We start from the raw sequence: 27,965 nt of genomic DNA, 5'->3' as shown, positions 1-27,965 counted from the left end.
AGTAAAGGTGTCTGTCATGTCAAAAGCAAGTGGATGAGCTGAGCAAACGGAGCTGTTCCACTCTCACCACATCTCTTTGTCATTTATATTCCCTTTGATCCCACTCTTTTACTTTCCTCTCTCTTTTTTTTTTTTTCCTCCCTCCAGCAAAAGCTTACAGCCCAGAGTTTTACTATGACACTCCCAACCCCACCTTGAGCCAGAAGCAATCCAAGAATTACTCTTACGTCTTGCAGTGGACACAGAAGGAGCCCGATGCTGTGGATCCCATCCTCAAGTACCGCCTGGAAGTCCGGCAGGTAAGGTCTGCTCTTCTGGAGCCTCAGCGCGTGCCCTTGGGAAGAGGACCTCTCAGGAGGCACTTACATCAATGTCTCCTTGCTGATTAAGAGCTGAAGGTGATGAAATTGCCAGACCCTGGTGGTCTTGCACCTTCCCCACCGAATGGAAGAGACGGGCCAAGTGGACAGCTTGGCGTTCGTTTTTACGTCTGGTGTTGGGTACGATCGAGGGCTTTCAAAGCCCTGCTGCCTCCCATCGGACTGTTCACTTTCAGTGTTTTGAATGGGGTTTTAATGTGAACAAAACCCCATAGGCGTTGTAGATTTTATAGGCCAAAGACTCGAGCAATTCCACCCTCCTCGCTTGTATGAAATAAAGGTGAAGAGCTCTCCAGGCAGGAATTGCAGGAAAAAGTCATCGGTTGTTTGTGTTGCAAAAGGTCTTTCATACTGTCACAGTAATGAAGCTATTTGGACTATATAAACTCTGCAGGAGAAGAGAAGTGGGTTTCAAGGTTTCTGAGTCTGAAGAGAAATCATACCAGAGGGAGGGGAGGAAGAACTGAGGGAAATCTGAAGACATCACTGGTTGGAGAAGGTTAGGGAAAAGAGTCTGATGTTTTTAAAAAGCACATTTACCTAGCAGGATTGCCAGGTACTTTCATCCACTCTCAGCAAAGTGCTTGCGTTCAACATTGTTTAAAAATGGGGACACTTAAAATTGGTGGGTTTTGCCATTCAGTGGTAGCTGGGAAGCAAATGCATTTTGCAAGGAAAAGTTTGTTTACTGTAGATAGAAAACAAAATAATTAAAAAGATCCAAGTGTCTCTTTCCTCTAGTACGGCACAGTAGGCTCCAGTTTTATGTCTCCGTTTGATTGTGAGCTCTCTGGGGTGGGACAGCCTTTGTTTGTTACTCAAACCACGCGGAGCACATTGTCAGTGCTTAATAATAATACAGGACACAGGGGAGCCTCTAATAATGAAGGCAGTTTGTCATAGTACCCCTTCCCTCTTAGCTGAGTATCGCTATTATCAGCACTGCAACTCAATGAACTAATTTGTGATTTTTACCCTTCTCCAGTGATGTTGAGTTTTTTTTCTTTTTGCACAGTGCCTGAAAGTAATCTTGGGTCTGTTCCTCATTGAGCTCCTACTGAAAGGGATCAAGAAAAGGGAAAATCGCATTTCTGCTTTGAGTTATGACATGAAGGAAGCTGAGTGCCCGTGAAAATGTAACCCCCCCGGTTTTGTTCATACCCCGTGGGTTACTGCTGTTAATGTTTCTTTTGCAGCATCACCACATATTTGTGACTATTGAGTGGTGTCTCTTAAAGAAGCGTTATAGACTGCTGTAGCCCAGTCTCATGTATGGGCAGACTCTTAGAAATGGCTTCAGGTGCCAACGTGGCGGCCTGGGTCTGAATAAGGGAGGGCAGAGAGAGGAGGAAGCAAGGGAGATTTCTTCCCACTTCTGTGAAGCACAAGCAGGAAACGCTCTGGAAAAGGCTTTCATGGTATTGCCTCCTCCTGGCCCTCCTCCGACAAAGACGCTTGCATTTCATGGCGAGGTCTCTGCCTCCATGTGCCATACTGAGGTCTCACAGAGCCCTTTTCATTTCCTTATCCCAGAGGATCACATCCCCTCTCGTCTCCAACCTGCCGCTTCCCAGAGCTGCCTCTGTGCTCCTCTCCCGCCTTCCTGATGTTTTCCCCGGGATGTCTCACTTGGGCTCCAAGCAGCCTCATGACACCTCCTGTTGCCATCACCCTCTTCCACGTCCCGCAGGTTTTGCTGCTTTGTCGCACCTTCTTCTCCGTGCTGGGCTAAGCTTTGTGTCCTGCTGTTTCATCGTTAGACTGCAGAATATAGTGATATTAGTGAATATAACTGTGAAAAGCTCAAAAGCTTAAAAGCGTTGCTTACTGGAGAGCTCTTAAGAAAGGGGATTTGTCTGCCTGAATGAGGAGCTGCTGTTTGCTTGTGCGCCCTCCTCACTGTATACACTGGCTTCCAGGCACTAGCTGTGGTGGCACAAAAATCCTCCTGGAGAGCTAGGATTGAAGTGGAATATTCTCCTCAGATAAAACGGGCCTTACACATGGCGTGACTGATTTATTGCCAGCATGAAGCTGATGAAAGCTTACCCAGCCAGCCAGCCCACCTTCTCCTCCAGCCCTGGGAGCTCCCCAGCCCCAGCGGTCGTGGCAGGTGCTCTTCAGCATCTTAAGGATGAATGAATGTGGCAGCAGCCTGTAGTCTTGGGGTGGTGAGGGGCTGTCTGGGGGGGGATTAACTCTTGCTGAGCTGGAATCCAAGGGGCAACCAGCTGGTATGCCCACTGGTCATAAAATGGTTTGCTGGTTTTCGTTTCACTCGCCCCAGTTTGCTTGAAGAACTTCTTGGCATACATAATGTGAAGATCCCCAAGTAGCAGGATGCTTTGCAAGGCACCTGGGAACCCTTGAATTAAATTTGCTTGCTGCAGCTGCTGAAAATGGGGCTGGGTGAGAGTAAAAGTGCTGCTTATTAATTGGCTGGTGCTGTGGCTCCTCCAACTCTTCCTGTTCAACAGCTTCTGAGGGTTTTTTCCTGGGGGGATTGCAAGCAGTCTGGGGGAATTTGGTTTCCTAAGCAATGCATGGGGGCTCCCAGACAGGCAGGTGCATTTCCACAGGAGCTGATTGTTCCCGGCACTGTGGAGCAGGCTGAGCGGCGCAGCAGACGTACCAGTTCCAGTAGAATAAGAATTAACTTTCGATTAAAACCAAATAAACAGCCTGACAGCTTGGAGCCACTGACCCAGGCAAAGCGCATACGATAGCAACGTGGAGCAAGCTTCTTGTAAAGCCTCTGTTGTATGTCTCGGCAAATAGGCTGTTATCTCTCGGAGTGCATCGGTCAGGTGGGCTTAGGCAGTGGCATTGTGTTGAGTGGCAGTTCAGAGGGGAAAACATCCCCGCTGAGGAACAGCAGGGGCCTCACTGACCTCTCTCCTGACCTGGGAGGTTTTTCCTTTCTTGCTCCAAGGCAACTGATCCAAATGCCGACCACCTTACTTCACCTTAGCCACTTGGGTGGTTTGGTTGTGGGCAGATGCCATGAGGCTTTTGGGCTATTTGTTTGGTCAGCTTTTTTTGTTCCATGTATTCTTGTAGCATAGAAAGGCACTGAGGCACTGCTCTCCAACTGAAAATGTTTTTCATTGCTTGGGGATTCGAAGCAGCCTCCCCAAACCAGATCTTTGCCTAAAAAATAAAGAGCCTTTTAAGTTGCTTGTTTCTCTCTGTATTTTATCTCCTCCCAGAGCTCTGCTCTAACATTAAAGAGAAATGAAAAGCCATCTAATATTGCAAGCAGGTTGCATCCTGGAGGAAAGATCTGAGTGGGGCTGGTGGTTACGGTTATAGGGGATAGTGGCAGGATTACTGTGCACTTAATGAGCTGGAACCCATCTGTGACCTGAGGCTGCAAGAGAAAGAGGAAGGAGAAGGTATTGGTGCAGTAGGGAAGTTTAATCTTCATTGTGCCCCTCAAAGAGACCTGAGGCTGCCATCTCCTCCGTACCTTCTGATACGCAGGCTCGGGCCAGAACGGGGCCAGCTTAACACACTCCTGCCTTTCTCCTCCTCAGAGCAGGCTCAGCTCTACCTGCCAGACAGACCCCTGAAATTTGCACCAGGCCAAGCCCCAGACCCATTCGCTAGATTAGCTCACTGGGTTGTCACTTCAGATTAATTCCTATCAGGAAGACTGTCTTTAATGAGACTGGCCCTGTGCGATGCCTGAGTAATTGTGCGGTCTCTCTTTGTTTGTACTTTCATCCCCTCCATGTTGGATAAACATCCCCTGCTGTCTGCAAAACTCATCTGGGCTCCGGAGCCGGCTGCCACTTGCCTCATCAGCCAGTCAGAGCAGCGTTAATGAGAGCTGCGGCAGTGGGGAGCCGGGTTTGCCGTGTGGGGAGGTGACAGATAACAGAGCTGTTTGGACAGACATAGGACAGGGGCGTTAGCAGGAATTTAATGATTGTGATTAGAGCGGAAGGTTAACTCCGCTGATGGCCATCGCAACGCAGCGGGAGAGGTTTTATGCCAAGGCCCACGGGCTGTGGATCTGTATCGCTTCATTTCTGCCTCCGAGTTGTTCTTTTGCTCTCCTCTGAGCCCACTTCAGCAGCATCTGTCAACTGCTGTCTGTCTTTGGCTTCATTAGCGCACGGAGCCGGACGCCCCTCCAAGGGCGCACAGACCAGGGCAGGCACGTCTCTCATTCTCTTCACGCACCAAGGGGTGCTATTACTCGAAAGGGAGGATGAGCAAGCACTGCACCGGCCCATAGTCTTTTATATAAATGTTTAGTTGAGAACACTGTTAACTCGCACCACTAAGCTTCCCCCATTCATGCACCACCATGGTTTGATGCACCCATGTGCGTGGCCCTTGGCACATGAGGAACCAGCCTAGTGAAGTTGGATGTATCTTCCAATGCTTGTAAGCAACCCTGTAATGAAATGAACAGCTGGTTTGTGCAGCCAGGGTAGAACAAACTTCCAGAGCAAGCTAATCCACCCAGCCCTGTATTCATCAGGAGTGAGAACAGCCACACCAAAAGCTTGTCTCTTCCCATCTTCAGCAGTAGCCAGTGTCTGGAGAAGAGTATATAACCAAGACAGACACGTGCAGTATTGCTTTCTCTGCTTCTAGATACTATAAGCCCACTTGTTTATTGGGCCCAGGTTAGGAAGGGCTATGAACACAGGAAGGTGGGGTACTCAAGGGGGTGGTGGGGTACTTGGGCGGGTGGTGGCCCTTGCAGCAGCCCAGCCCTGTGCTCTGGGAGGTGAATGAAATCCTTTTTCTTCTGCAGACACAACCATGGCTTCAGGCAAAGCTTCTTGGGAAACTGAGCGGCCGGCGCCTCGGGGGGTGGCCTGAGGACTGTGCCTCGGGGCCGGGGGGACGCCCAGGGCTAGGAAAGAAGGCAGCTCTGCGCAGGGCAGGCAGGGGTGACCGAACTCGCTTCACAAACCACGGGTCTAACGTTTTGCTGCCTCCGGGGGATTACATGCTGTCTGGGCAGTGCTGCCGTCACCAAGGTAACTGCCTCACGCGGGGCTGCCGACAGGCCTGGGTCCGTAGCCCTCATCCCCAGGTGCCCCCAGTGGCCCCAGCCTGCGCGTCCCCCGGCGGGGTTTTCAGCTGGGGGACGCTGCAGGAGCCGAGGAGGTGGTACGGTGAGGTTCTATGACAGCTTAGCTAAAAAAGCAGTCAGGGCTGTCCTCTGAACTCCTTTTCATACTAGAAGATGAAAAGCTGAAAGGGTGGAGTTGTGGCTTGTAAAGTGGGGATGGCCCCATCCTGCTCTGGATAAAATGTGACCTGTGGTGCACTTGCCTGCTGTTACCTGGAAAAAGGGAAAGGGCTTGTGGTGCCGCATCCACCGAGAAATCCTCTTGCCAAGAGGCTGCTTAGCTGGACATCCCAGTTTGATGCCCTGGTGTGGGACATAGGCAGGGCACAGGGAAAAGGGATGTGCGAGTCCCTTTTCCTTTCCTCCTCCCTGCTAGTGCATCGCAGTCCCAGCCGGCTGCAGCAAGGAAGGGAGTGTGACTTCCCGTGAAGCAGCAGATGGTGGCCCTGGCTGCATGCGAGATGGCATTAGGACTGGGGACTGCAGTGATTTCGCCTCACCATGTTTGCCCAGCAGACCTTCTGTTGTAGGATGGCTTATAAGTCACGCCTGCCGGAAAGCTTCTTTAGTCCTGTCTTCTTTTTTGCCTACCTTGGCTGCCAGTTTGATGTTTGATCACAGGCTGCTGTCATATGGGACATCAAATCAACGCAATTCCACCTACCTGCTGAGCTGTCCTCTGTAGCAGGAAAAGGTGGTTTTTCAGCTCTAACTCTCCCATCTCCCCCAGTGATGGTCTTTTTTTTTTTTTTATTTCAACTTTTGTTCAGGCAGCGAGAATAGGCAGATTACATTTTTGCTTTCAAGTCAATTGCCTTCAGTTGTGCTAGTGGCGTATGTGATGCTGTGCAGAACTCAGCCCTGAGGGAGGTGGAAAAGGATGCAGAAAGAAACCAGCGTGTCAACAGGAGGTGTCCTTGGCAGACGGTTTGAACAGCCATCATGATGCAAAGCCAGGGAGAGCAAGAGGAGGGAGAGGTGACACTGCCTTTTTAGGCTGCAAGAGGAGGAGCAGTTTGGGACATGCAGTGGGATTGAGTGGCAGCCATGTGCTTGTGGAAGGAGAGCTGGCTGATCAATAGCATTTGATGGACAAGCTGTGCTTGAAGCTTAATGAGATTTCTGTGGGGACCTGGGGGTAAAGCAGCAACTTTGCCACAGGCATTTGGGAGCAGAGAAGGCAGGATCCTGCCTCAGCTGTGCTCTCTGCTGCCTGAAAATGGGAGACAACGTCAGTCACTGCAGCTGACAGCACATTGAGCCATCTCTCTTTTCATCCCTAGCAATCCGTCACAGGGGATGATGTGTCAGTGAGACCTGCTGCTAGAACAAGGTCCTCTCTGCCTGTGCTGTAAGGGAAGACTCCAGGACAGCTGGATGTTTGCTGGGGGTGGGAAACAAGGAACTTTTTCCACATTTCATGTATGTATTCTTTACTGGCTAAGTCAGCAACAGCAGAGCTTCACCCAATGGAAAGGAAGAGAGTTTCCTCCTGGCCATTGCTCACTGCAGGCGGAGGTGTCTGCCTGCCCACGGTTGTTGTTAGCCCTGTCAGACAGAGGATCAGAGTGATTCCTACAACGCCGGCCAGGGAAGCTTGATACAGGCCTGACCGGCACCCATCGGTCAGGTGAGTTCAGTGGAAATGGCTGGGAGCCGTGGGATGAGGTTTCTCCCTTAGATCTGCCTAACATCTTCCAATGCCACTATTGAGACTTCCCTTTGCTAAAGAGGGCTTAACAAATGATGCCTAACTAATGAATTAGTCTGACTAATTCTGTCTTTTTGCATTCACAAATTGCTCTTCAGTATGATTCATGGTTTTCTTGAACTGGTTATCCCTGGTTCACAGATCATTTACAATTAGTTAGTTGGGAAAATTGGTAGTATGAGCGGTAACAGGTTAGTTATGCCTCATGGTACCATTTCTCCTCTCTGATTATCCAAAGTAACCTGCCCAAAGCAGCATAAGGTGCCTTGCAGCAGAGATTTTATCTTCACTTTTCATAAGCACTGCTTCTAATGCCATTCAAGTACTTGACTGTGCAAGAGAGAAAGCAGGATATTGTTTAGCTTTCCTAGTACAAGGGAATAACTACAAACAGTTTTCCCACTCTCTGTTTGGAATACTTACAGTGCCTGAGAAGAACAGTACAAATAATCTCGCTGGAAAGGCTCGTATGATCGTAAACACATCTAGTAGCAAAATCTCATCTATCTCTAGCTCCTAACACCACTGTTCAGAGCTCATTCAGGGTAAGGAGAATGTGAGAGGAGAGACAATCACATTCCCCCAACCAATATACCCCTCATATCAGCCTTGCAGGCTTGAGATGTTGTTTTCACACCATTGTGCTTGTTCGTATCCAGCAGGCTGTTGGCTTGTGTTTTACAAAGCTGAGCACAGGATGAAAAATGCTTGCCAGGTATCAATGATAAAAGTGAATCCTTTGTGTGCATTGCTTCTCCGCACTCCTTTGGTGGCTTCAAGGGATACATGCTAGTTATTGAGTCTTTCTGAGAGTCCCTATCGATAGGCTGTGATGCAGCTTCCTCCCATTTACTCTGTTCATCTGTTGTTTTCAGTAGTCAGCCCATGTTCCTCCTACTGCTTCAGAGTCTTTTCTTTGTGCACCTTCTTCCCCTTCCCTGTTCCCCCTCCTATTTTCCCCCTCTTCTGTTCTGTTTCCTTTTTTGGTTTTGGGTTTTTTTCTTGGCTCTTGCTTCCTAGAACATGTTGGAGATAAGAGGAGAGAGTGTGTGAAGGGGGAAGGGTTTAGAAGGGCAATGTAGTCTCTCCCGTAGCTAGTGGCAAACAGGCAGGAGTAGGCACTTAGATGTTTTGACTGTGTTTCAAAAAGAAATGAAACTTATGCAATCATGCTGCCGGTGCAGGCAGCATGGAGTGATGTGAAAGGCTTTATGGCTCTCCCTGCCTATGCTGTGCTGCCTGCCCCTTCTTTACTAGAGACAGGACTGCAAGTGCGGTCAAGTTAGAGGTGGCCATAGGCTCTGGAATGATACCTACCTATATATTTTCATTATGTGTACCAGACTGGGAAGCCCAGAGTCCCACACAAAGGCTGTTTCTGCTCCAGCAAGCAATAGCCCCATCTTTTATTAATTGTTATTTTTAAGGGTAAAGGTGCCCTAGCAGCAGGCTCTGCCAGTGTCTGTAGAGAACCAAAAAAAAGAGGCCTGGGAGATGGCAGCTCCTGTTGGTGGAGCATGGTGAGTTACAACCATGTGACTTACAACCGTATAGTATGGTTGGTAAGTCACAATCACATTATAGACAAAATGTCTCAGAACTCATCTTAGCTGCAGCTGAGCAAACCTGGGCTATGCAAAGCCTGCTTGATTTTTCTTCTTGGAGCCAGCAGTGCTGACAGCATGGTACGTAAACACGTATGTGGGTCTGGCTGCAGGCAGTCATGTCCCGTGCAAGGAAATGGGTGGAAGAGGAGACTGTACTCACTGAGATTAGGGATTGGGTATAAAGCTGGATCCCGTAAGGCACCAAGCAGTGCCGATTTTCAGATGTGAGCCTCAAAAGAGATGGGAACCATTGCTCTGGGCAGGAGGGGGCTGCGCAGCAGCATGAGGGATGTTGTCCCTTATTCAGCTTATGCCCATGCTGCAGACAGAGAGGTGATTTCAGGCTCTGCAGTGCGTAGGCAAGAACAGGTAGGATCTTGCAGCAGCAGTACAGAGATTCCAGTCTGAACAGAAGGACCAAGTGTGCCTTCAGGATCGAAGATACGTCTGTGAGGCAGTAGGAGAGAGATAACAAGCGTAGCTGGGCATACACATAACCTGTCTAGCTCAGTACCAACCACAGTGACACCAGCACAGGCTCCTTGCACAGACTGGGGAGTGCGTGGCTCTCCCTCCCTTCCCACCCGTCATCAAATTCAGGCGCTAGTTGACCCTTTTCTTCTCCAACTCCGGGGCTCCCCCTCCTCAGGACGTGCAGCCAAGGGATGCCCCAGTAAGCCCATGGCTTGTGAAGTTGCCAGTCATGCTGTGCCTCAGTTAAGGCTTTTACTTGACTGTCTCCCTGACAGTGAAGATTAGGTCTATGCTTCTTAGACCGGGGAACATATGCTAATAAAATACATATTGCTTTCTGATCAGTCCCTAATGAAAGACATTATTGAAGAGTGTGGAACAAGCACTTACAGTAATTCATGACAGTGCCAATTTGGCTTTTCTGGGAAGCTGTAAACTGCTGCTCTAGGCACCTAATGAGGATGGGCAGCTGACTGCGTGTGCGAGAGGAAGAGACGGAGACTGTCTCCTGGCTTAGGTGGCTCCAGCTGTCCTCGGTAGCTGCGGAAGGTCGCAGCTGCTTCTCTCTTTGGAGTTGGGGATGTCTCAGCCCAGAAAGGGAGCCTCCCGTTAAGGGCAATAGGAGAAAAAGCTTCCAGGGCTCTTCATTTAGACTGAATAATGGATTTGCTTTGGCCATCCATGCTTGCTTAACCCCTGGATCTGAACCTGTGTGCTTGACTGATGAACAACATAGGCATGAATTTCAGTTCACTGGTGTGCTTGTCTGGCAAATGCCAACTTTATGTTTGCAATATGATTATTTGCTCTGGAAACCCCTAATGAGTACTGGTCATCAAGCAAGGAAAATAAAACAAATCCAAGTTTAAACTTACCCTACCCCTTTAATTGATGCTTTTACCCCTTGATAACCCCTTTAATGTTAATGCTTGACATCATTTCCATTCAAGGTGGTGATGAAATACTAACCCAGGAAAATGTTTTAATCCAATCTGACAGGCACAGGAAGTTTGGTGAGAGATTACAGAGAATAAATATCACAGTGACTGTCTTCATATCCAAACCAAATTTCTCCACTACCCAAAACTTACCTAAATGGCTTTTCCAGATGGCAGCTACCCTGCTGAGGGCGCAGGCATCTTCCCCATGGCTGATACCAACCAGTCAGATCAGCAAACCCTATTAGGATTGTGCTGCTGAAATTTTGTGCAGCTGACACCAGGTTGGGAGGCAATGCCACCTCAGTGAAGGATCAGGATATCGTAAGGAAGATCTGAAAGACAGAAAACTACTTGAGTGGTTCAGACGGGATGAAATGCAGCAGTACAAATACAAGGTCATGCATGTGGAGAGTGCTGTCAGAGGAATCTGCTACAGACTGGGAGCTCATCAGTGGGAAATGACTGAAGTGGAGGAACGATGTGGGTGAGTGAGCTGACTTCAAGGAGCTGCTGGTAAGATGCAGGTGTGAGAAAGGGCAAATGTACTCGTAGGTGAAGCCTGAGGTATTTCCAGGCAAGGTGGAGAAGTGCTACTGCATCCTATATGCCGGGCTAGGATACCCACCTCCAGCAAGTGGGATCATGCAGAAAAGGATTATAGAGTAGATCAGGGAAAGTGAGAGTCTGTGTTACAAGAGGAGGCACAGGATGCTCAGCTTGTTTAGCCTAGCAAAGCAAAGGCTGAGAGGAGGTGTGATTGCTGTCTATAAAACCACCAGGGGGTCAAGCAGCAGGAAGGGAAAAGAGCCATTTAAGCTAAAGGACAATATTGGCACAAGATCAACTGGGTGCAAGCTGCCTGTGAATAAATTCAGGCTGGAAATGAGAACGTTAGGGTAGTCAGGCTCTGGAACAGCTGTCCAGCGGGAGGAGCAGGCCAAACGGGAATGGCTTTTGAGACGGGATGTGGTACGTTCATAAAATGAATAAGCAGAAGTAACCCCTGTGGTGACAGGGAACTGGACTCTTGTCAGCCAGGAATGTACTTGCCCTACTGTGTCCCTGAACATGGCTGTGCTTTTCCCTTCTCTGGACTCCTGGAGGATAGGAGGGGGCTGCCAGTGCAGCCCTCTGCCAAAATACAGACAGCAAGAATCAAATCTGTGGTATTCAATTGCAATGTCAAAGACAAACCATCCTCCTCTGCTCTGTCCTGTGGTGCCAAGGTGACATCAAGGACCAGAATCTCAATCCATTACTGTGTGTCAGAAAGTCCATGGGAAGAAGTGGGAGAGAAGGGTCAGATTTATAGCACGTTTTTCCATAGTTGTGGAAAATATTGGAGCCTCATGTTCAGGAGAGGTTCCTAAAATTCCCTGTTCCCACCTCCCTCCTGCCGCTGTTTCTGAGCATTTTTCATTCCTCTTTTCCCAAAGAATTTGCAATGATATTCTTTCTACCCCTGGAACTCATCTCCTGGGCTCTTATTCTCCAGCAATGGAGAATGGGTCTGGCCCTTGGATAATTTGCTGTCGATCTTTGACACTGTAAACTCTGACACACATAAATCCTGTCATCATCTTTTCCTTTTTGTTTTTTTTTTTTAACTTTAAGAAGTCCATGGCATCTAAACTCTTTGAAGTTACGTCTCTGCAGGCATCCTATAGCTTTGGAGGTGCAGTTGGGGCAGAAATTGAGGGCAAGGCCTGTCTGGTGAGGTACCAGGGTATTTTGCATTGCAGAGCCCCATGTTCATCCCAGGAGTTGTCGCTAGCGCCATAACGAAGCTCAGCCCCTTTCAGTCCCTAGGATGGGGTGCTTGGGAGTATCTTTCCTGGCTGTCACCAGTTTAAGGCCACGGACGTTGCCAGTCCCATCATGTTGAGGGTGATGGTATGATTGTTTATGGTCTTTGTGAATGGGATGGAAGCAGGGGGCAGGGGTAGTGTGGCATCCTGCTTTTCTCTCTGAGGCTCTCGGTGTGTGTTCCTGGACCTTGAGCCGGCTCGGCTGGCCACAGTGGGACAAGCACTCTGTAAGCATCATGAGCCAGCTCAAATGATAAGACAGGGGACGGGACAGACAATACCTACCAACAGAACGTGGTGGTGAGCAGTGAGAAAGAGCAGACCTAGTTTGCAGGTCCCGGAGGCTTGATGTACATATGAGTACATCATATGAGTATATATGAGCATGTGAGTGTGCTCTCCCTTGGTTGCTAGTTCTGCTTACAAGTGACAGGGGAAAGGGACAGGTTGCACACACACTATGCATGTGAATACATATGTCCCATGCGGGGCTGATTTTGGCCTTTGTAGGGTGTTTTTAGTGAACCCATTCTGCAAGAACGTTCTCCCCTCTGCAGCCTGTGTGATACTCACAGCCAGCTGGTAGAAACTGTGGGTTTGTTTGTTTTTTCCCTTCCCATTGCCTCCCTCTCATTATTGGAAATGAAAGGAGGTAAAGGCAGGGATGAGGCTGTGCGTTGCGCAGCCCCTCTTGTTCTGGCCCCACTGGCAGCATCCCAAGCCTGGTGATGAATGAGCTTGTTGCATGAGATCCTCCACTGAGGCTTCAGCATCTCTAATAAGGTGGCCAGCGTTTCACTGTCCTCTGCGCCTGCCTCTGCTTTATTAACTGCACCACAGCAATATTAAGCTGGACCACTGGGCCAGCATGATCAGAAGGAGGAAGGAGGCTGAGGAGGGGGTGGAGGAAAGAAGATACCAGCGTAGCATGGGAGAAGAGCACACACGGAGCAGGAGAACGAGGGCAGCAGCGGGCGATTGAAGCAGAAGATTAAAAAATGGGTTCCTGCTGGACTGATGCATGCAGCTCTGCACAGACCTGCTGCTGGCAATCAGGGAGGCAAAGGATGTTCAGGGAAGGGCAGGCGGAGCCAGACCTTGGCCTTAATGTCTCCGTCTGCTGGACCTGTGCTAGTGACTGCAAGCTGGCACCTGCTCTGTGTGCACAGAGCAAGCGGCTGGCTGGAGCTGTCCCCTTTTTCTCCCTTGCACTAATTTCATGCCCTTTAAGCTGTGCTGGCAGCGCACCTGGCCCTTTCTCCTGATGGCTGCAGCTAGCCTAGGGGAGACGTTTGGCCCATGCTGCTTTTCACCCAGAAGAGCCAGTCTTTCCACAGACATCCAGGCCAGTTCTGTCAGGATGCCAGGACTGTAGGGACGGTAGTAAGGATGTGCGGAGAGTGGCCTTGCTGGCAGCCAGCTGCTGTGTCTGTCCAAGTTGCAGGTTGAATAGAGACAGGACACAGGCTGAGAGAAGAGTTGGGTCGAAGTATTTGGTGGAGGGAAAAGACCCTCGCAAAACTTTTCCCCTATGCTCCAAGAGGAGGTATGTGCCGGGCCCCAGCTGTGCCTTTCCCATTACCTGGTGACCCAGGTCTCTCGCGGGAAGCAGGACAGTTGTGACCCATGGGGAGTATATGTGCCTTTATTAACTTCTATTTCACAGCCAAACCTGTGTGGCAGCCAGGTATTTATTTGGTTAAACCCACGTGCCCCTGAGAATAGACTCAACTGGGGGATCTAGAGCTTTGCAGTCCAGACTGGAGGCTGATTTCTCAGTTTGTCCTGGATTAGGTGATGTGGGAGAGTAAGTGATTTGACATTGCTCCCAGAGGCTTTAGATACCCAAATTCCACCTAACTCCCAGCTGAGGTGGAATTTGCACTGTCTGAATCTCACCCTCAGGCTTCTCTCCGACTCTCCATTTTATTTCTCTTCTAAAGGTTATGTCTAGACGAGGGAAATGGCTCCAGACCTCCTCCTATTTGCTGGCTGCCTTCCCAGTGCCCTGGCTCATGGCAGCCTGCGGGGAGGAGCTGCCACCAGCCCCCCCAGTCAAGCTCCGCTCCCCAAAAAGCCCCATGCCAGGAGCCGTACCACTCCAGCCTCCTGCTTCTGGCTTGTGACCCCTCCTCTCCTCCCAGATAATTGGGAGTCTGGTGCTAATGATCCCAGGTGAGATCGCTGCCGCTGGGAGCCAGCTCCGCTCTTGCTTGGCAGAGTGGGGGTGCGGAGGGCGGGCAGACGGGAGGGCTGAGCGGTAGGCATGCCAGTTGGATCAGCACCCAGCTTGCATGCGTGCAGATGGGGTGTTGTTGATACGAATGGATCCTGGCAGCATCCCGGTGCCAAGTTCATGCTTGGTTCCCAGAGGCACTGCCCTAGTTCTGCCCGCCAGGACTGCTCCCAGGTGCCTTGCGGGAAGGCACTGAGCTTGGGGGAAGGCACCAGAGCAGTTCCCGGCTCTCCGACCCATCTTGCTCAGGGGAGGAGGAGGAGGGTGCAGAAAGCAGTTCCTCAAGCAACTTGCACCCTGATTTGTTTAGGTACAAAGGTCTCTTTTAGGTACAATCTGTAAGGCAGGTACAAAGTTGTTTTTCACTGTGAGAACCACAAGCAGCCACGGATTCTCAGGGGCCAGTCCCTGTCCCAACGTGGTACCACGCCAGTCCTTCCTGGTCCAGTCCTTCCCCTTCACTTGGGAGCACCATCCAAACTGTGGGCAGATCAACTCAGGTGAGGAGGTGGGTCCTAGCCGTGTTGGAAATGAACAGGGCTCTGGCACGGGAAGCTCTCCAGTGGCAGCCATTGCTTCTGAGTTTGAACTTATGGTTATATATCTTAGGGCTGGAGGCAGGCAGAGGAGGGATTGCATGTGCCTGTTTTTACCAAGCGCCACATCTGCATTGCTCCCTTGTCCTGCCTTGCTGATGGCTTTCGCTCCTGGCGTGCCCTTGCTCCATCTTCTTGCCCCACACTCTCTACACTGACAGATTTGCTGTAAACCTTCCTCCTTGCATTCCTGTACCAGTCATCCTTTAACTTTGGAGTTAATGATGAACACTGAGCCTGCCTATCAGGAGAATTGCCTTTGCGATGAAACCTGTCAGCCCAGAGGATACATCAAAGGCAGGGAGAGGCTTAGTGTCTGGGCCATGGAAAGCCCTGCCAAATGTCTTTTTTGGACCATCATCCCCAACAACATATCAAGACCAAATCTTGCCACAAGGATCCAGGCACTGCACAGCAACAGGCAGAAAATTATATCTTCACAATGCAATCCTTGTTCTTGTCCTTCCCCCGCCAAGCAAGCATCGCTGTGGCAGGGAAGTTTCACTGACACATAATTCATCATTTTTAGTGGTGGTGATTTTGATAACGATATTTTTCCCATTGTTTTCTTGAAAATTCCCTGCTGCCTTAGCAGACTGAACAATGTTCAGGCTGGTATGGTTCAGCTAGCGTGGTTCAGCTCCTTCCTGAGCTGAAAAGAGAAAGAGGGAGCCTATGGGTGACTCCAGAGGACAGTGACTTGAACTAGACCCCTTGCTCTGGTCTGCAGAGGCAGCGTGGGCTAGGATTCAAGGTGGATCCTGTGGAAGGGTGCTGAGGAAGCACGGCAGTAGACAGGTCCCAGCAAGGCACCAAATGAAATGTCACAGGGCCCAGGCAGCAAATGAATGAATTCTGCAGCAGTGGCTGTGAACTGAAGGGTGTCTTGGCAAAATACCATGCTGTGTGTGCACAGGACCTTGGTGCACTAATGGATGTGAGTTGGGTTCATTCCTCTCCTCTTGGAGACATTGGTTTTGACACAGAGTTGCTCCAGGACCTGTAGTTCAAGTTGCCCCCCAAGTCAGGAGGATCCCAAGGCTTCCCTTCAGGGAGAGCTCAGGCTTCTGATCAGTGTTTTGTACCAGCGATGGGAATTTTCAAACCAATTCTGCATGAAGGTCTCATCGATAAACCAGGTGTACTTGTCTGTATAGGAAGAGGAGGAATAGGGTGTTAGATGGTGGATAGGGTCCCCCAGGTTTCCAGTTTCAGGATTTTCGTAACACTGTGGGTTCTTTTTCTCTGCAGCTGGCTCAGAGAAACACCATCCAAACCTTCATTCCTGTGCAGAAAATGGAGAAAGGCCTGTTGCTGGAGCACATCTTGCCCAACCTGAAAGTGCCTCAGAGCTACGAAGTTCGCCTGACGCCCATCACCAGCTTTGGGGCTGGAGATATGGCTGCCCGCATCATCCGGTACATGGAACGTAGGTGTCTCCTCCTCGGTCCTGGCTACGAGAGCAGGTCCGAGCCTCAGGCCTAGGGACATGGGCATGCATAGACGTTGTCTCCTGTGACCCTTGGGTGGATCCCTCTGCTCTATGGAGTTTTGATGGCACAGTGCTATCATGTTTGGCCATATTTTGGCTGTTGCCATCAATGCAGAGCAATAGGTAGAGACCTCTGAGGGCCAATCTCCACTCATCCTTCACTCAGCAGCTCTGACTTCCACACTCTGCTCTGTCGGCAGCAGAGCCCCAAAACCTCAGTCCTCAGTCAAGCCATGCTGCAGCCTCCCGTGGCACAATGGAGTATTTTAGAGGACAGCCACTGGACACTGCATATCAGCCACATGCCCGTAAAAGTAAGAGGATTTCAGGGGGGCTTCAGTTCTTTCCAGAGCTGAATGCACAGTTCCTTTCCTGACTAGTCGCTAGCAAACCTGTTGCTCGTCCAATACCCTGAATCCCAGATCACCCCATTGATATACATTGACCATGCTTCTCTCCCCAGCATCCTAACAGCTCACAACTCTCCCCATTCCCACAACCCTATGATTTCTTTATTCCCCTCGGGAGTTTGGACCCTGTATTTCAGCAGAAAGTACACATCCCTCTCCTCCTATGTTTGCATGATTTCACACAACCCTCTTATCCCGTGGAGTGACGACGTGTCTGGTGTCCCCAGCATACCTGTTGTCTCAAACTTCCACAGTGTCCACTGTTTTGATGTCCCTCTTAGATACCAAGCTTTGTATTTTTTTGAACCAAGCTTGTGTTGGTTTTGGATTTTTTTTTTTCCCAAGCTTTGGTATCTAAGTGGGTGCTATCTCTGTGGATGCTCCAGAAAGAAATTGCTTGGGTTGCCAGAAGGGTTCCCCTGTGCAATCCTGGGATCACCCCTTAGGTGGAGGTTTTTTAAGGTCTATTGCTGCTTGGATCAGAGTCAGCATCTTGTTCTATCACCAAGGCAGATGCTGAGCACTGCTGTTTCACAGGGATGCTGCTAGGAGATTTGTGCATCTATGACCTTTCTTGATGTGTGTGTTTTATTTTCAGATTTTGATTGTGATTTGCGATTTGAGGGAGTACTAGCTGTTCTGACTTGTTTTTCTGTTTCCTCTTCCAGCAATCAACTATCCCAACCCAACAGGTAAGCAACAAGACCTTTGTATTTATGTTTTGAATGTAATGCATGTTAGTCAAATATTCCAGCGGATCAGGAAAGCCAAACAGCTGGAATACCAGCTGGCTTTGCCAAATCTTTTTCCCCAAAAGAGGATGAAATTGTATATACTAATGCTTCCAGTAAGTAATGCCATTTGTTGTACCTTGAGTTATTGCCAGGAAATACACACCAGACATATGCCTCCCACTGACACCTGATATCTCTGTGACTGGGTAGGCTGTGATCTTGAACCCACCCTACCCCTAACACTAGCAACCTGCATCCAGTAAGCAGGTTATTAAATGTTCCCCAAAATACCTGGTTTTGAGGAATGTATATCCCCCATCCTCTTCTGACCAGGAAAGATACCACTTGACATCTCTGCAGGCTGGTATGGAGCGTTCTCTGGCTCAGATCTGGTTCTCCTTGCAGACTCCTTGAGCACAGTCCCTTTCTTCTTTCCCTCCAGTGTCATCACTGTTTACTTGCTTATTTACCTTCTGGTCATTCCTGCCAAGATGCAGGCCCATCTTTATCGAGCACCCAGAGTTCCCATTGATTTTGAGAGCAGAATGCACAACGTCTCAGAATGGTAGTCTTTAATAAGAACATGATGGTGCCCATCGAGCATAAAAGAGGATTTCTAGCGTGCCGTTAAGTAGCGGTGGAGTGATCTTCAGGGGATGAAACAAAATCCCTTTGCTTCAATTGTTGGATATAAGCCCAGGCAAAGCTCTTGGGCAGACTACTTGCTGGTGGTCCATGAGGAGCAGGTGGTTCCATGTAGCTGTTTCTTTCTCCCTGTTTCCAGCTGCTGAGTCAGCATTCAGTCTTTTTATCTATTACTCTGTGTATGTGTAGGCAAGTGCTACTGCTGCACTGCAGGGTAGCAGTGGGAAGGAGAAGCCAGGATTAGGCAGCAGTGGCCAAGAATTAGGTTGTCTTGTTAAGGCAGCCATGAGGCATTCACTCTTGCAAGTTCACAGTCTGAGGATGGTTTGATGAACCTGAGAGCAGGAGCTTCTTATAGAGTCAGAGGGATTTTGTGGCTCTGATTTCTGATTCCCTTTGCTTTGCTTTTCCCCGCTTTCTGATCTTCTTTAAATATTCTCCATAGAAGACTCACTGGGAAGCACTGAGCGTATTGCCAGGGACCCACTCCAGAATGTGTCCCTCAGTACTCACTGGAGGAGGCAAGCATCCCAGCCCGCTGGAGGAAGTGACAAAATCTGGCCTTTTGCCACTTGCTTTTACACTACATAAATCACGGGTAAAGCCAGAGCAACTTCGGTCCTAATTGTATCGATCTCTTGGGATCTTTGTAAACTGAGCCTTCAGACTGCTCGCCTGGGTTCGCTTTGGCACCTTGACTGAGACCAGAACGACTGCATGAAATTTGCCTACGGTGGAGGATAACTCAGCCACGTTTGTATTTTCATGCAGTAAAGCCAACACTTAGGGTTTCTGCTTGATACGAGTTACCCAGCCTGTGCTGGATATTGGGACCTCTGGGCCAGTCATCAGGGTCTTGCCCGTGAGTTCACGCCTTGAGATTGACTGCCTAAAGTTGCACCCACTGCACTTGCTTTCAGACCTGCTGCCAGTGAAATATGAGCCCAAAGGCTCTTAGCTCTGTCTCTGGGCCACAGCTCAGTTCCCAGACTCTCATCCCAGTAACATGGAAGTCCCTGCTACTACCTCTTATTTTCCCACTTCCCCTGCTACCACCACCCCCAGGGAAAAGGGTTGGGACAGGATTGTAAGGGGATCCTCACGCTAGGCTGCCCAGCCAAATTCTGGGAACAAACACTGAGCGCTCTCAAGTGAAAGGCAAAAATTAGATGATTAATGCCTCTGGCAGCCTGATCCAAGGGCGTGCACAATGGTGATTAATTTACAAACTCTGAGAGTCACTTAATACAATTATTTCTTCATGCATTTTCTCTCTCAGCCTAATAAGATGTTAATGACATTGGGGCAGGCATGCACGTGGCATCATTATAGAGCCAGATACTGGGATTGTAAAGCAAAAGCAAAGTAAGAGCAGAGGAAGTGAACAAAAGACATTGAGGATTTCAAATATTTAGAGGTTAGCAGCAAGACTGACCATAACTCTTAAAAATCAGTTAATCTGGTTCTAAAAACCAGAATTTAACTTTAAAAAACTGTCTTAGAATTATCTCAATTCTAAGGTATTACCTTAAAGATCTCTTAGAATAACTGACCATTTTAATGTCATGACTAAATTCCAGTGCTGGGGAATCTGCTCTTTCCTTCTTACCTCTCCCCTGCAATTTCATTTGGATATAGTCTTCACTTTCTAACCCAAACCCTGCAGTGCTGCCCCGCAAGCTATTCCAGCTCATCAGCAGTGGATGGTTTGGTTTCCCTGGTTCTAGCAGATGTAGCCTTACAGCCTTGCTGATGAGGGCATTAAGAAGCATACGGGATTGATGGGGTTTTTTTCTCATCTGGTGTGTCTTGCCCTGCCAGAGCAGCAACACTGTTTCTCGTATATCTGCAGTCTGGCTGTGTGTGGTGCTAAAATGTTTTGGGATCATGGACAAGTATGGTGGGTGGTGATCAATACCAGATGCTGGTTGTTCTAGATTACCCTGGCTCATTGCTTACTGTCTAGTGCTTGTGTGTCTTGTCTCTGACAATGCCTCATAGTCCAGAGGAATCTGAGCTTGTTGCCCCGGTATGAACATGTGGGAATGAGATGTGAGCCTGGTGTTTAGAGTTGGATTCCTCAAATCTGTGCCCATTCCTCGGGAATGTGTGTAACGCAAAGGTTAAAAAAAGGTGACTGACACCAATTCCTTGTATCGTGATGGCAAATAGGGTTGTCTGGGCCATATTATCCCCTTGTCGCAGATGGAGATACTAAAACAGATGGCAATCCGGTATGACCCAACCAGTTTTATGGTATTGTGAAGCTTTCTTCCATTACTGGTTATAAATGCTTTAGAAACTTACTGTGGAAAAGGCTGTTAAATACTGTTTCTTAGATCCCAACGTACTTTGAAGTCGCAATACGGTTTTCATTCTCTTCATCTTCTAGATGGGGAAACTGATCTCCAGAGGGAAGGTGATAGCCTGTGGGTCACACAGCAGGTCTACAACAGAGCTGAGGCTTGGAGCATGGTCCCTTATGCTCCAAGCCAGTTTCAGTCATGAGACCACAGCTAAATGACAAAGGCGATTTTATTCAAGTGCGCTCCATCTGCTATTCACCCATAGTCTGCAGCTAGAATAGGATTATTATTTTTTGCATTCATCTGGCAGCCAGAATTTCAGGACCAAGGATGGCTTCCCCCTAAGGACTTGAAATGAAAACCTCCATTATGTTTCTCAAGAAAGCAAAGCAACAAGAAATGCTAATAGCCATGGCAGAGAGTCTCTCCCCTGGGAATGCAGGGAGGTGTCTGTAACTGGGAGCAAACATCTCTGCACTTTGAGCTGCCAGCACTGCAAAGCCTGCCAAGGAAATCCGTTTGGTGAAGACAGCGCTAACTCCAGCCTTTGAGGGACCAGCTCCCCTGCCACCTCCACCTCGCCTCTAACAATCCAGAGAACAACTTCTGTGTTCAATATTTAAATCCACTGTTTAATTTTTAAACAGGAAGCTTCCTTTGCACCATGGAGTCTGCAAGAAGGTTTGCTTCACAGAACCGAGGTCAACAGTTAGGTCACCGCTGTGGCCTCTGACACACAGCAGGTCATTTAAAGGTTTTCTTTTCGGCTGAATCTGCCAAGTTTCTCCTGGTGAGCCTTGCTGATAACCATCCAGAGGTGATGTGCTGGTGGTGTCCCAAACCACACCGAACATCTAGTTATTCTGGGCACCTCCACTTCTAGCTCGGAGAAGCGCCGGAGCTTTGCCTTCCTGTGGCTTGTTTTAAACCAAAGGACGAGGAGTCAGAGCACTTGGGTTCTGTTTCCAGCTTTGGCACTGCATGCTGTGACCTTAAACGTGTCTCTCTATACTTCTGTGCATCTGTTTCCTCATGTGTAATGCAGGAGATACATAGAAAGAGGCATTGCTACCTCATAGAGGTATTAAAAAGCTTTGTCCATTAGTTGTTGCAAAGCGCCTTGAGATCCCAAGCTAAGCAGAGGGAATGTGCTGTAGTTATAAACTCCCGCACAGCAAATGGTGTTGCACATAAGCCTGATCATGCTGTGGTATCTGTGGTGCATGGGACCCTCTCTATTTTATGCTCTCTGCGAGAAGTGTTGCATTCTGGAAGTAGCTGCATCTGAGTGAAAGGAGAGAATGGAGCCAGGGCTTTGTTTTGGCATTAAAAGATCTCTCTCCAAGCTTTCGAGTCGTCTTCTCTGAGCAGTCCCATCCCATGGGTGTGTGGGACTTCTTACAAATGAGGCACATAGTCCATCAGCTGGCATGACCAGCCCTTGGCGCTAAATTGGGAATACTGTCCTCAGTCCTCTTGGCTTGCACACCTCTCCCTGATCTCCAGCTGAGCTTGGGCTTTCTCCTTAATCTGCCTCTCCTTTGGTTTCTGTGCCTCGTCCTTTGTGAATCTGCTCCCTCTCAATCAGTCGGCTGGCTGGCCTCTGTGTTATAGCTTTCAGCTCTGCTTTCCACCTGATATTCTCTGTTAAGGGAATTTTGTGCTGGAGAAAGATGTCACCTTTCTCCTCTGAAGGTCCACGTGCACAACAGGGTCAGAGGTGCAAACCATCCCGGTCCCTTTGATTGCAAAAGGACAGTCACAGTGGATCCTGCTGTGTAGGATAATGCCATTGTAAGAGAAAACTTGAGTCCGCTAACTGCAGCTGGCAACCTGTGAGCTGGAGCCACGCAAATGTTTGTCTTCGGTCCGATGGAGAGAAGCTGCGGTGTTAGATCAACCCAGCAATATCAGAAAGCTTGTGGGCTCCAGCCCCTCCCCTGAGGACCAGTGGGTGTCTGGTGCAGCCACAAACTCCCTCCTCTCAGCCACGAGGGCTCGGGAAGGACCCCTAAAAGCTGCTTTCTCACCCTTTTCCCCCTCCATCTCCTTGTGCTGGGGATGAAAGGGGCCTCCCAGCCCACACAGTTGCCCTGCCTCAGACCCCGCAGGCATCTGCCCTGTCCTCTGCTCCCCTCTCCTCCCTCCTCCTTCAGCTCCAGCTGCCATGTGGCACCCTGTGCTCGGCACTTCAGAGCAGTGGCTAATTTGGATTAGGATGCTAATTAGAAATGAGCGGATTGAACGGAAAGCACTTAGCCAGGGTTAATCAGCAGTTAAGTGGCCAGCCCAGCCGAGCTCCCGATGCTGTGCTCAGCTCGCTTTTTTTTGCTTACAGAAAACCCAGCTGCCCTGGTCCGTGAACCAAGCCCGTGGCTTGCAGCACAGTACCCAACCTGTGTTGGCAGAGACATTTTGCGGGCCACAGCAGGGCCTCCTCTTTTCTCACTGCTTTGGTGGGATGCTGGAAAGAGACAGGCAAGAAGGAGGAACAACAACGTGGAAACCCCATTTCCCTACCACAGGGGTCTGCAGGCTTTTGATGTCTGTTTGGATGACAGTTGTTATCATTTCCAAATGGGAGGGGATGGGGAGGACCTTAGCTGCAGGGTAGGAACCGGGAGGTGCAGCATCTCAGGGTCAAAATGCTGTTCATTTCACGGGTAGTCTCTCCTCTCTGGTACAAGACGGCAGATTTTGGTGGGCATGGTAGGTGTGTGAAGCTCCTACCATCACAACATACCATGTCTGGAACTTTTGGCCCTGGCATTGCAGAAAGCTTCCCTTGCCCATTCCATCCTTGGCGTCCAGCCCATAGGTTGCTGACTCTGCTCTGCCCTACGTGTCCTGCCAGAGCCACCCATGCTAGAACAGAGAGCCTTCTGCCCAGGAACCAGAGAAAACCACCACTGAAGATAGAGGAATGCAGGAGCCCAAGTAGGCATTTGGGCTTCTCTTCGTCTGGACATCGTAACAGGAACAGTGTGAGGGGTAAACCCCCAAAAGTTGAGTCTTGCACCAGCATGCCATGGATGAGGTTTCTAGCACATCCCAAACCCTTACCAAGAGCCTTGTTTTCCTTTCTGTATGTGTACTTTCACAGCTTTTAAGTACTTTTATCTTTCAGTTTCATAGGACACCTCCTTGCTCTTATATAAAGGCAGAAGGTGAAGAGATCTGTGCTTACTGTGTCTGTGCCACTCGCGAGGTCTAAGATCCCACCCTCAGCCCATTCTCCAGCTCCGGTGTCTGCCCAGGGACCTTTCAGAACACAAAGCAATTTTCACATCAGGTCTTGGACCTGTTTTCTCTTTCTCTTCTTCCTCTTTCCTCCATCCCTCTCCTACTGTGTCAGCAGTGCAAAGCTGGTTCTTGGCCTTTGTTTTTGTGGCTCAGGAACTACCTTTTTACCACAAAGGTTACCGTCTTCAGCTTGGTCAAGTCCAATTCATTCCAATCTCTGCAAGTCCATATTGGGTTATGTCTATGCACAAGATTTTTCACCTGTCTTAGAATATTGCTGTAGGGTATGACTGTCTTGTGGTAGTAATAAAACCGAGCCCTATTGCACATGTGGTTGATCCTACATAAAAATCTTTTACCTACGTGACTTATTCTGTTAGGGGAACCAGCATAAGCTGCAATATCAAATGTGCCTTTTAACTGGTGTAAATTGGATGTACTCTGGCTAAATGACACATTTGTAGCACTGAGCTGACCTCTTCTCCACAGCTGATTTTTTTTTCATGTGTGCCGTAGTTTAGTTTAATATATAGCCCAAAGGGGGGGTCATCTGCTGGTGCTTTTTCCTCTCTCCTGGGGAAATTATTCTACCATCAAGTTGTTCTGGTTTAAAAGCCCTTGTGGCCTGTTTGCCTTCAATGATCTTTTCACCCTTCTCTACGTTTGCCCCTCAGACCTCCCAGCAGAATCTCTCTTTCTCTTTAGCCCTAATAGCCTTCCCTTCTTCCATTTCATCAGACCATCACATCCATCAACCTGGATTAACCCTTCCGTAATCATACTAATCACGGATATCTTCCTTTTCAGCCTCTTCTTGAGGCCGGGGGCTGCCCATCTGTCCCCAGCTTGATGCAGAGCCGTGGTGGTGGCGTAGCAGTGCTGTGCAACTTGCTGCGAGCACCCAGGCAGCCTTGGGGAGGAGGTTTGAAAAGCCGCAGCTGACCAGCCCCTTCCCTTCCCCACAGATAACACTTGCCGCTTTGAGGACGAGAAGATCTGTGGCTTCGTGCAAGACAAGATGGACAACTTTGACTGGACCCGGCAGAATGCCCTGACCCAGAACCCCAAGCGCACCGTCAACACGGGGCCCCCCACGGACATCAGCGGTACGCCGGAGGGTAGGCATACCTCTGGGTTTCTTTTGGCTTGTCAGGAGTCCTACGGCTCTGGGAGCCAGTGGACTGCTGATCTGCTTTCCACACAACACGCTTCTCCTCCGCACGGGGTGCAGGGAGCAAGCAGTTAATTTGCATGTTACTGATTGGCATTAAACACACAATTAAAACGCCCACGACTTTGTTTAAGGGAATAGTGTGAGCATTAGTTCTTGTTACCAGCTAATTGCCTGCTGCCTAATGCCCTTGTCCGATTTGATGCTTGTTTTGAAGTCAAAAAAGGATAAACTAGTAGGAGAACATCTCTAACAGCTAGAAATGGCCCTGCTGGTTTTAACCAGCTGATTTCTCAAAGAAGGTCTCAGGAAGGCAAACAGATCTCCTTAGTACCAAGCAGGAGCATGAGAGACCAGGCGGGAGCTGCCTGCGGGGTGGCAGCAAGTGCCTCACCTCTAGCTGGAGGAGACCGGTGTTGTGTATTGCTCACGCTAGCTGTGCATGGAGTATATGCTTCCATTTTAGCTGGATATTGCTTTCCCCTTTCTCTAACAAGCAAAGTAAATTTGTATGCAAGCACAGATCTTTGAACTCTGAAAAAATGGGAAACATCCAATGGCCAGCTAAGGAAATGGCTTTTCCCATTAGTGTTCAGTACACCAGCCTGATCGAGGATTGAAAACTATGCCAACAAATTAAATAGCTAATTTGTTCCTCCCTGGGTTGTTAACAACTACTTTGGTATTGTTCTCTTTAGATAACAATATTGTTTAGGCCAGATATACCGAATCCTCCCTCCCTCTGCTTGAGGCAGAGGAATTAGGCTGGAATGGTTTCTCCCTCCTCTTTCTGGTTTTCTCCTTACACAGTGCAGTCAGCTCTGAGGCTCCTCGGGCTGCAGGAGAAAGGCTCATTTTGCACCCAGACAGATGTGTGTGTGCATGTTCAGGGACTCACCTGCTGCATGCGCTCACAGCAGGTCTGATGATGCCCGTCTCTCCTGCTTTCCCCTAAATACTGCAGAGGCAGGGGAGGCACTGCAGACATCCTGCAAGTGTGTCTGGCCAGGATCACGATGGGTGCAGAGCGGATGGGAAGAGCAAGGCCATGTCTCTCAGAGAAGGAGGGGTCTCCCAGCCTCCGGCATCCCATCGCTTGCAGGGAGTGAGACCCAGTGCACGCTGCCTTTCCCCACCTTTCCCTCTCATTCTGTAGGTTATTACATGTTCATCGAGGCGTCCCGGCCCCGGGTGACAGGAGACAAAGCCCGGCTCATCAGCCCCCTCTACAACATTACTGCCAAGTATTACTGCGTCTCCTTCTACTACCACATGTACGGGAAGCACATCGGTGAGTACCCTCTGTGGAAGGGCAACCCCAGCCTAGTGCAGGCTGTCGGGGAAGACCTCCAACCTCCGCTCCACCAGCCGTGCCAGCGCCAGCGATTCATGAGTCCTACTCCAGTGTTCAAAGCGCCAGGGTGGACTGTTGCGTTCAGATACTTGTCCCTGACTCACACCCCTGCAGAGTCAGGGTTGTGAGGCTGTTGCAGCCCATCCTCGGGGCAGTATCTTGCAGTCAGCCATCACCCTTTCCCCTCTGGCTCGCTCCTCCTCTAGCATAAGGCTCCCTACCCTCCACAAACAAGAGCATTGTACCTGTGTGCACACAATTCTCCTGCTCACGGCCACAGCCACCTCGCTTCAGGCAGCAGGACACCAGGTGAACAGTCTGTCTGTTGGAGAGGGGACAGAGGCATAGGGGCTTTGTGGGACGGGAGGGCTCCTTAGCAGCCGCAGCTATTTTGGGGTGGGCAGGATGCGTGTTCCCTCAGCTGTGCCAAGGGGCTGTCTGCTCTGCGTGACTCCCTCCTTTCTAACTGTAAGCCTACGAGTGCACGAGCACCCCAGAAGCGCCTGGCACACTAATGATTTTCCATATCCAGGCAAGGAGCAATTGCTAATTCGTCACCTCTTGATTATAATTTCATTAATTTGAATAATAGATGCACTCTTCCCACAGCACGCTGGGTTATTAATCACCTGCTGGACTGGAGCCTGACTGAAAAATCAGGGCCCAGGCAGGAATGTGTCCGCCCTTCAATAAGCGGGGTTAATTAACAGCTCTCTGCCTTGGCACCGTTGATGTCATTGGGAGGGAACGCGCTCCCGAGTCCAGCCATCACACCTCTGCGTGCGTGTGCATCAGCAGAGAGGTTAAGCTGCAAAATCTGGGATCTCCTTCTCTCAGTGGGGGCGAGGCTGAAACCCTGACCCCATGGGTGCCGGGAGGTAGGGACTGGGCTGCGGTTCACTGAGCAGGTCTCCATCTCTGTCTTTGCTCTGAGGGCTCATATTTGCTGTCTGCACTCAGAGTCCAGCTAGATTGGAGGTGTTTGCACGCACCTGTATTCCCCCTGCAGACAGGCTGCTCTGTGCCGTCTTCACACCGGCGACGGCAGGTTGCTCAGGCAGAGCACTGTCAGTGTTGGTTCACACCAGGTTTTCCTGGACCTGCTGGTCTTCTTTAGCTGACAGAGTCCAGCTGTTAATGCTGGCTGGCAAACTCCCTTGTTCCCTGCAGTTGTCTGCTGTGGTCAGTTAGCCTTGCTGCCTAATTCCTGCACATCTTCTCCTCGAGGCTTTGAAAGGGATCTCATTCTTTGTGATTGCAATGAAGGGTGGCCCAGACCGGTGGGAGACTGGCAAGGCAAGAAGATGCGGAGGGAGGAGGCCTCTCTTGCTTTGTTTCCTTTAGGAATGCAGCTATGTATCGTATTTCCAAGTTCATTTCACAGGGGAAGTAAAAGCACTTCAGCTTTTGCTTGCTTTTGGAAGAGCGCTCTGTTTTACAGCTCTCATGTGGTGGTCTGTCTGGAGATGGGGTGGACTGGACATGCCAGGAGTCAGTTCATTACAGGGTTTTGGCTTTTAGTGTTTTAACTCTTTATTCATTTGCTCCACCCACAAATTGCCCAGAGCAAAAGATACAGTGACTCCCAAGACCTAAGAAAGCCGCTGAGTGCCATTTTCTATTCCTCGGGTTCAGGCGCCTTTTATATCTGTTGATTTTTCCCTTCATACTCAATGAAGGAAATGTTGCTGCCCCTGCCTGTTCCCCATTTTGTCCTTGTTGCACAAAGGGGCTGATAAATTTGTGCGAGGTGGATAGACTC

General features: G+C 49.5%; 1 protein-coding gene across 1 annotated transcript in view; it reads left to right on the top strand.

Moving 5' to 3' along the window:
- Nucleotides 1-27,965, top strand: part of MDGA1 (MAM domain containing glycosylphosphatidylinositol anchor 1) — a 94,871-nt gene that overhangs the window by 47,606 nt on the left and 19,300 nt on the right. Inside the window, exons 9-13 of the mRNA XM_009583583.1 lie at nt 148-299; nt 16,100-16,277; nt 17,419-17,442; nt 24,644-24,796; nt 26,006-26,140. Of these exons, the coding sequence (XP_009581878.1) occupies nt 148-299; nt 16,100-16,277; nt 17,419-17,442; nt 24,644-24,796; nt 26,006-26,140 (642 nt within the window). The remainder of the gene's footprint in view (nt 1-147; nt 300-16,099; nt 16,278-17,418; nt 17,443-24,643; nt 24,797-26,005; nt 26,141-27,965) is intronic.

This window comes from Fulmarus glacialis, unplaced genomic scaffold, assembly GCF_000690835.1.
Source record: "Fulmarus glacialis isolate BGI_N327 unplaced genomic scaffold, ASM69083v1 scaffold758, whole genome shotgun sequence".
Taxonomy (NCBI): Eukaryota; Metazoa; Chordata; class Aves; order Procellariiformes; family Procellariidae; genus Fulmarus; species Fulmarus glacialis.
The sequence above is the reverse complement of the archived record's forward strand: the minus strand, read 5'-3'. Positions and strand labels throughout refer to the sequence as shown.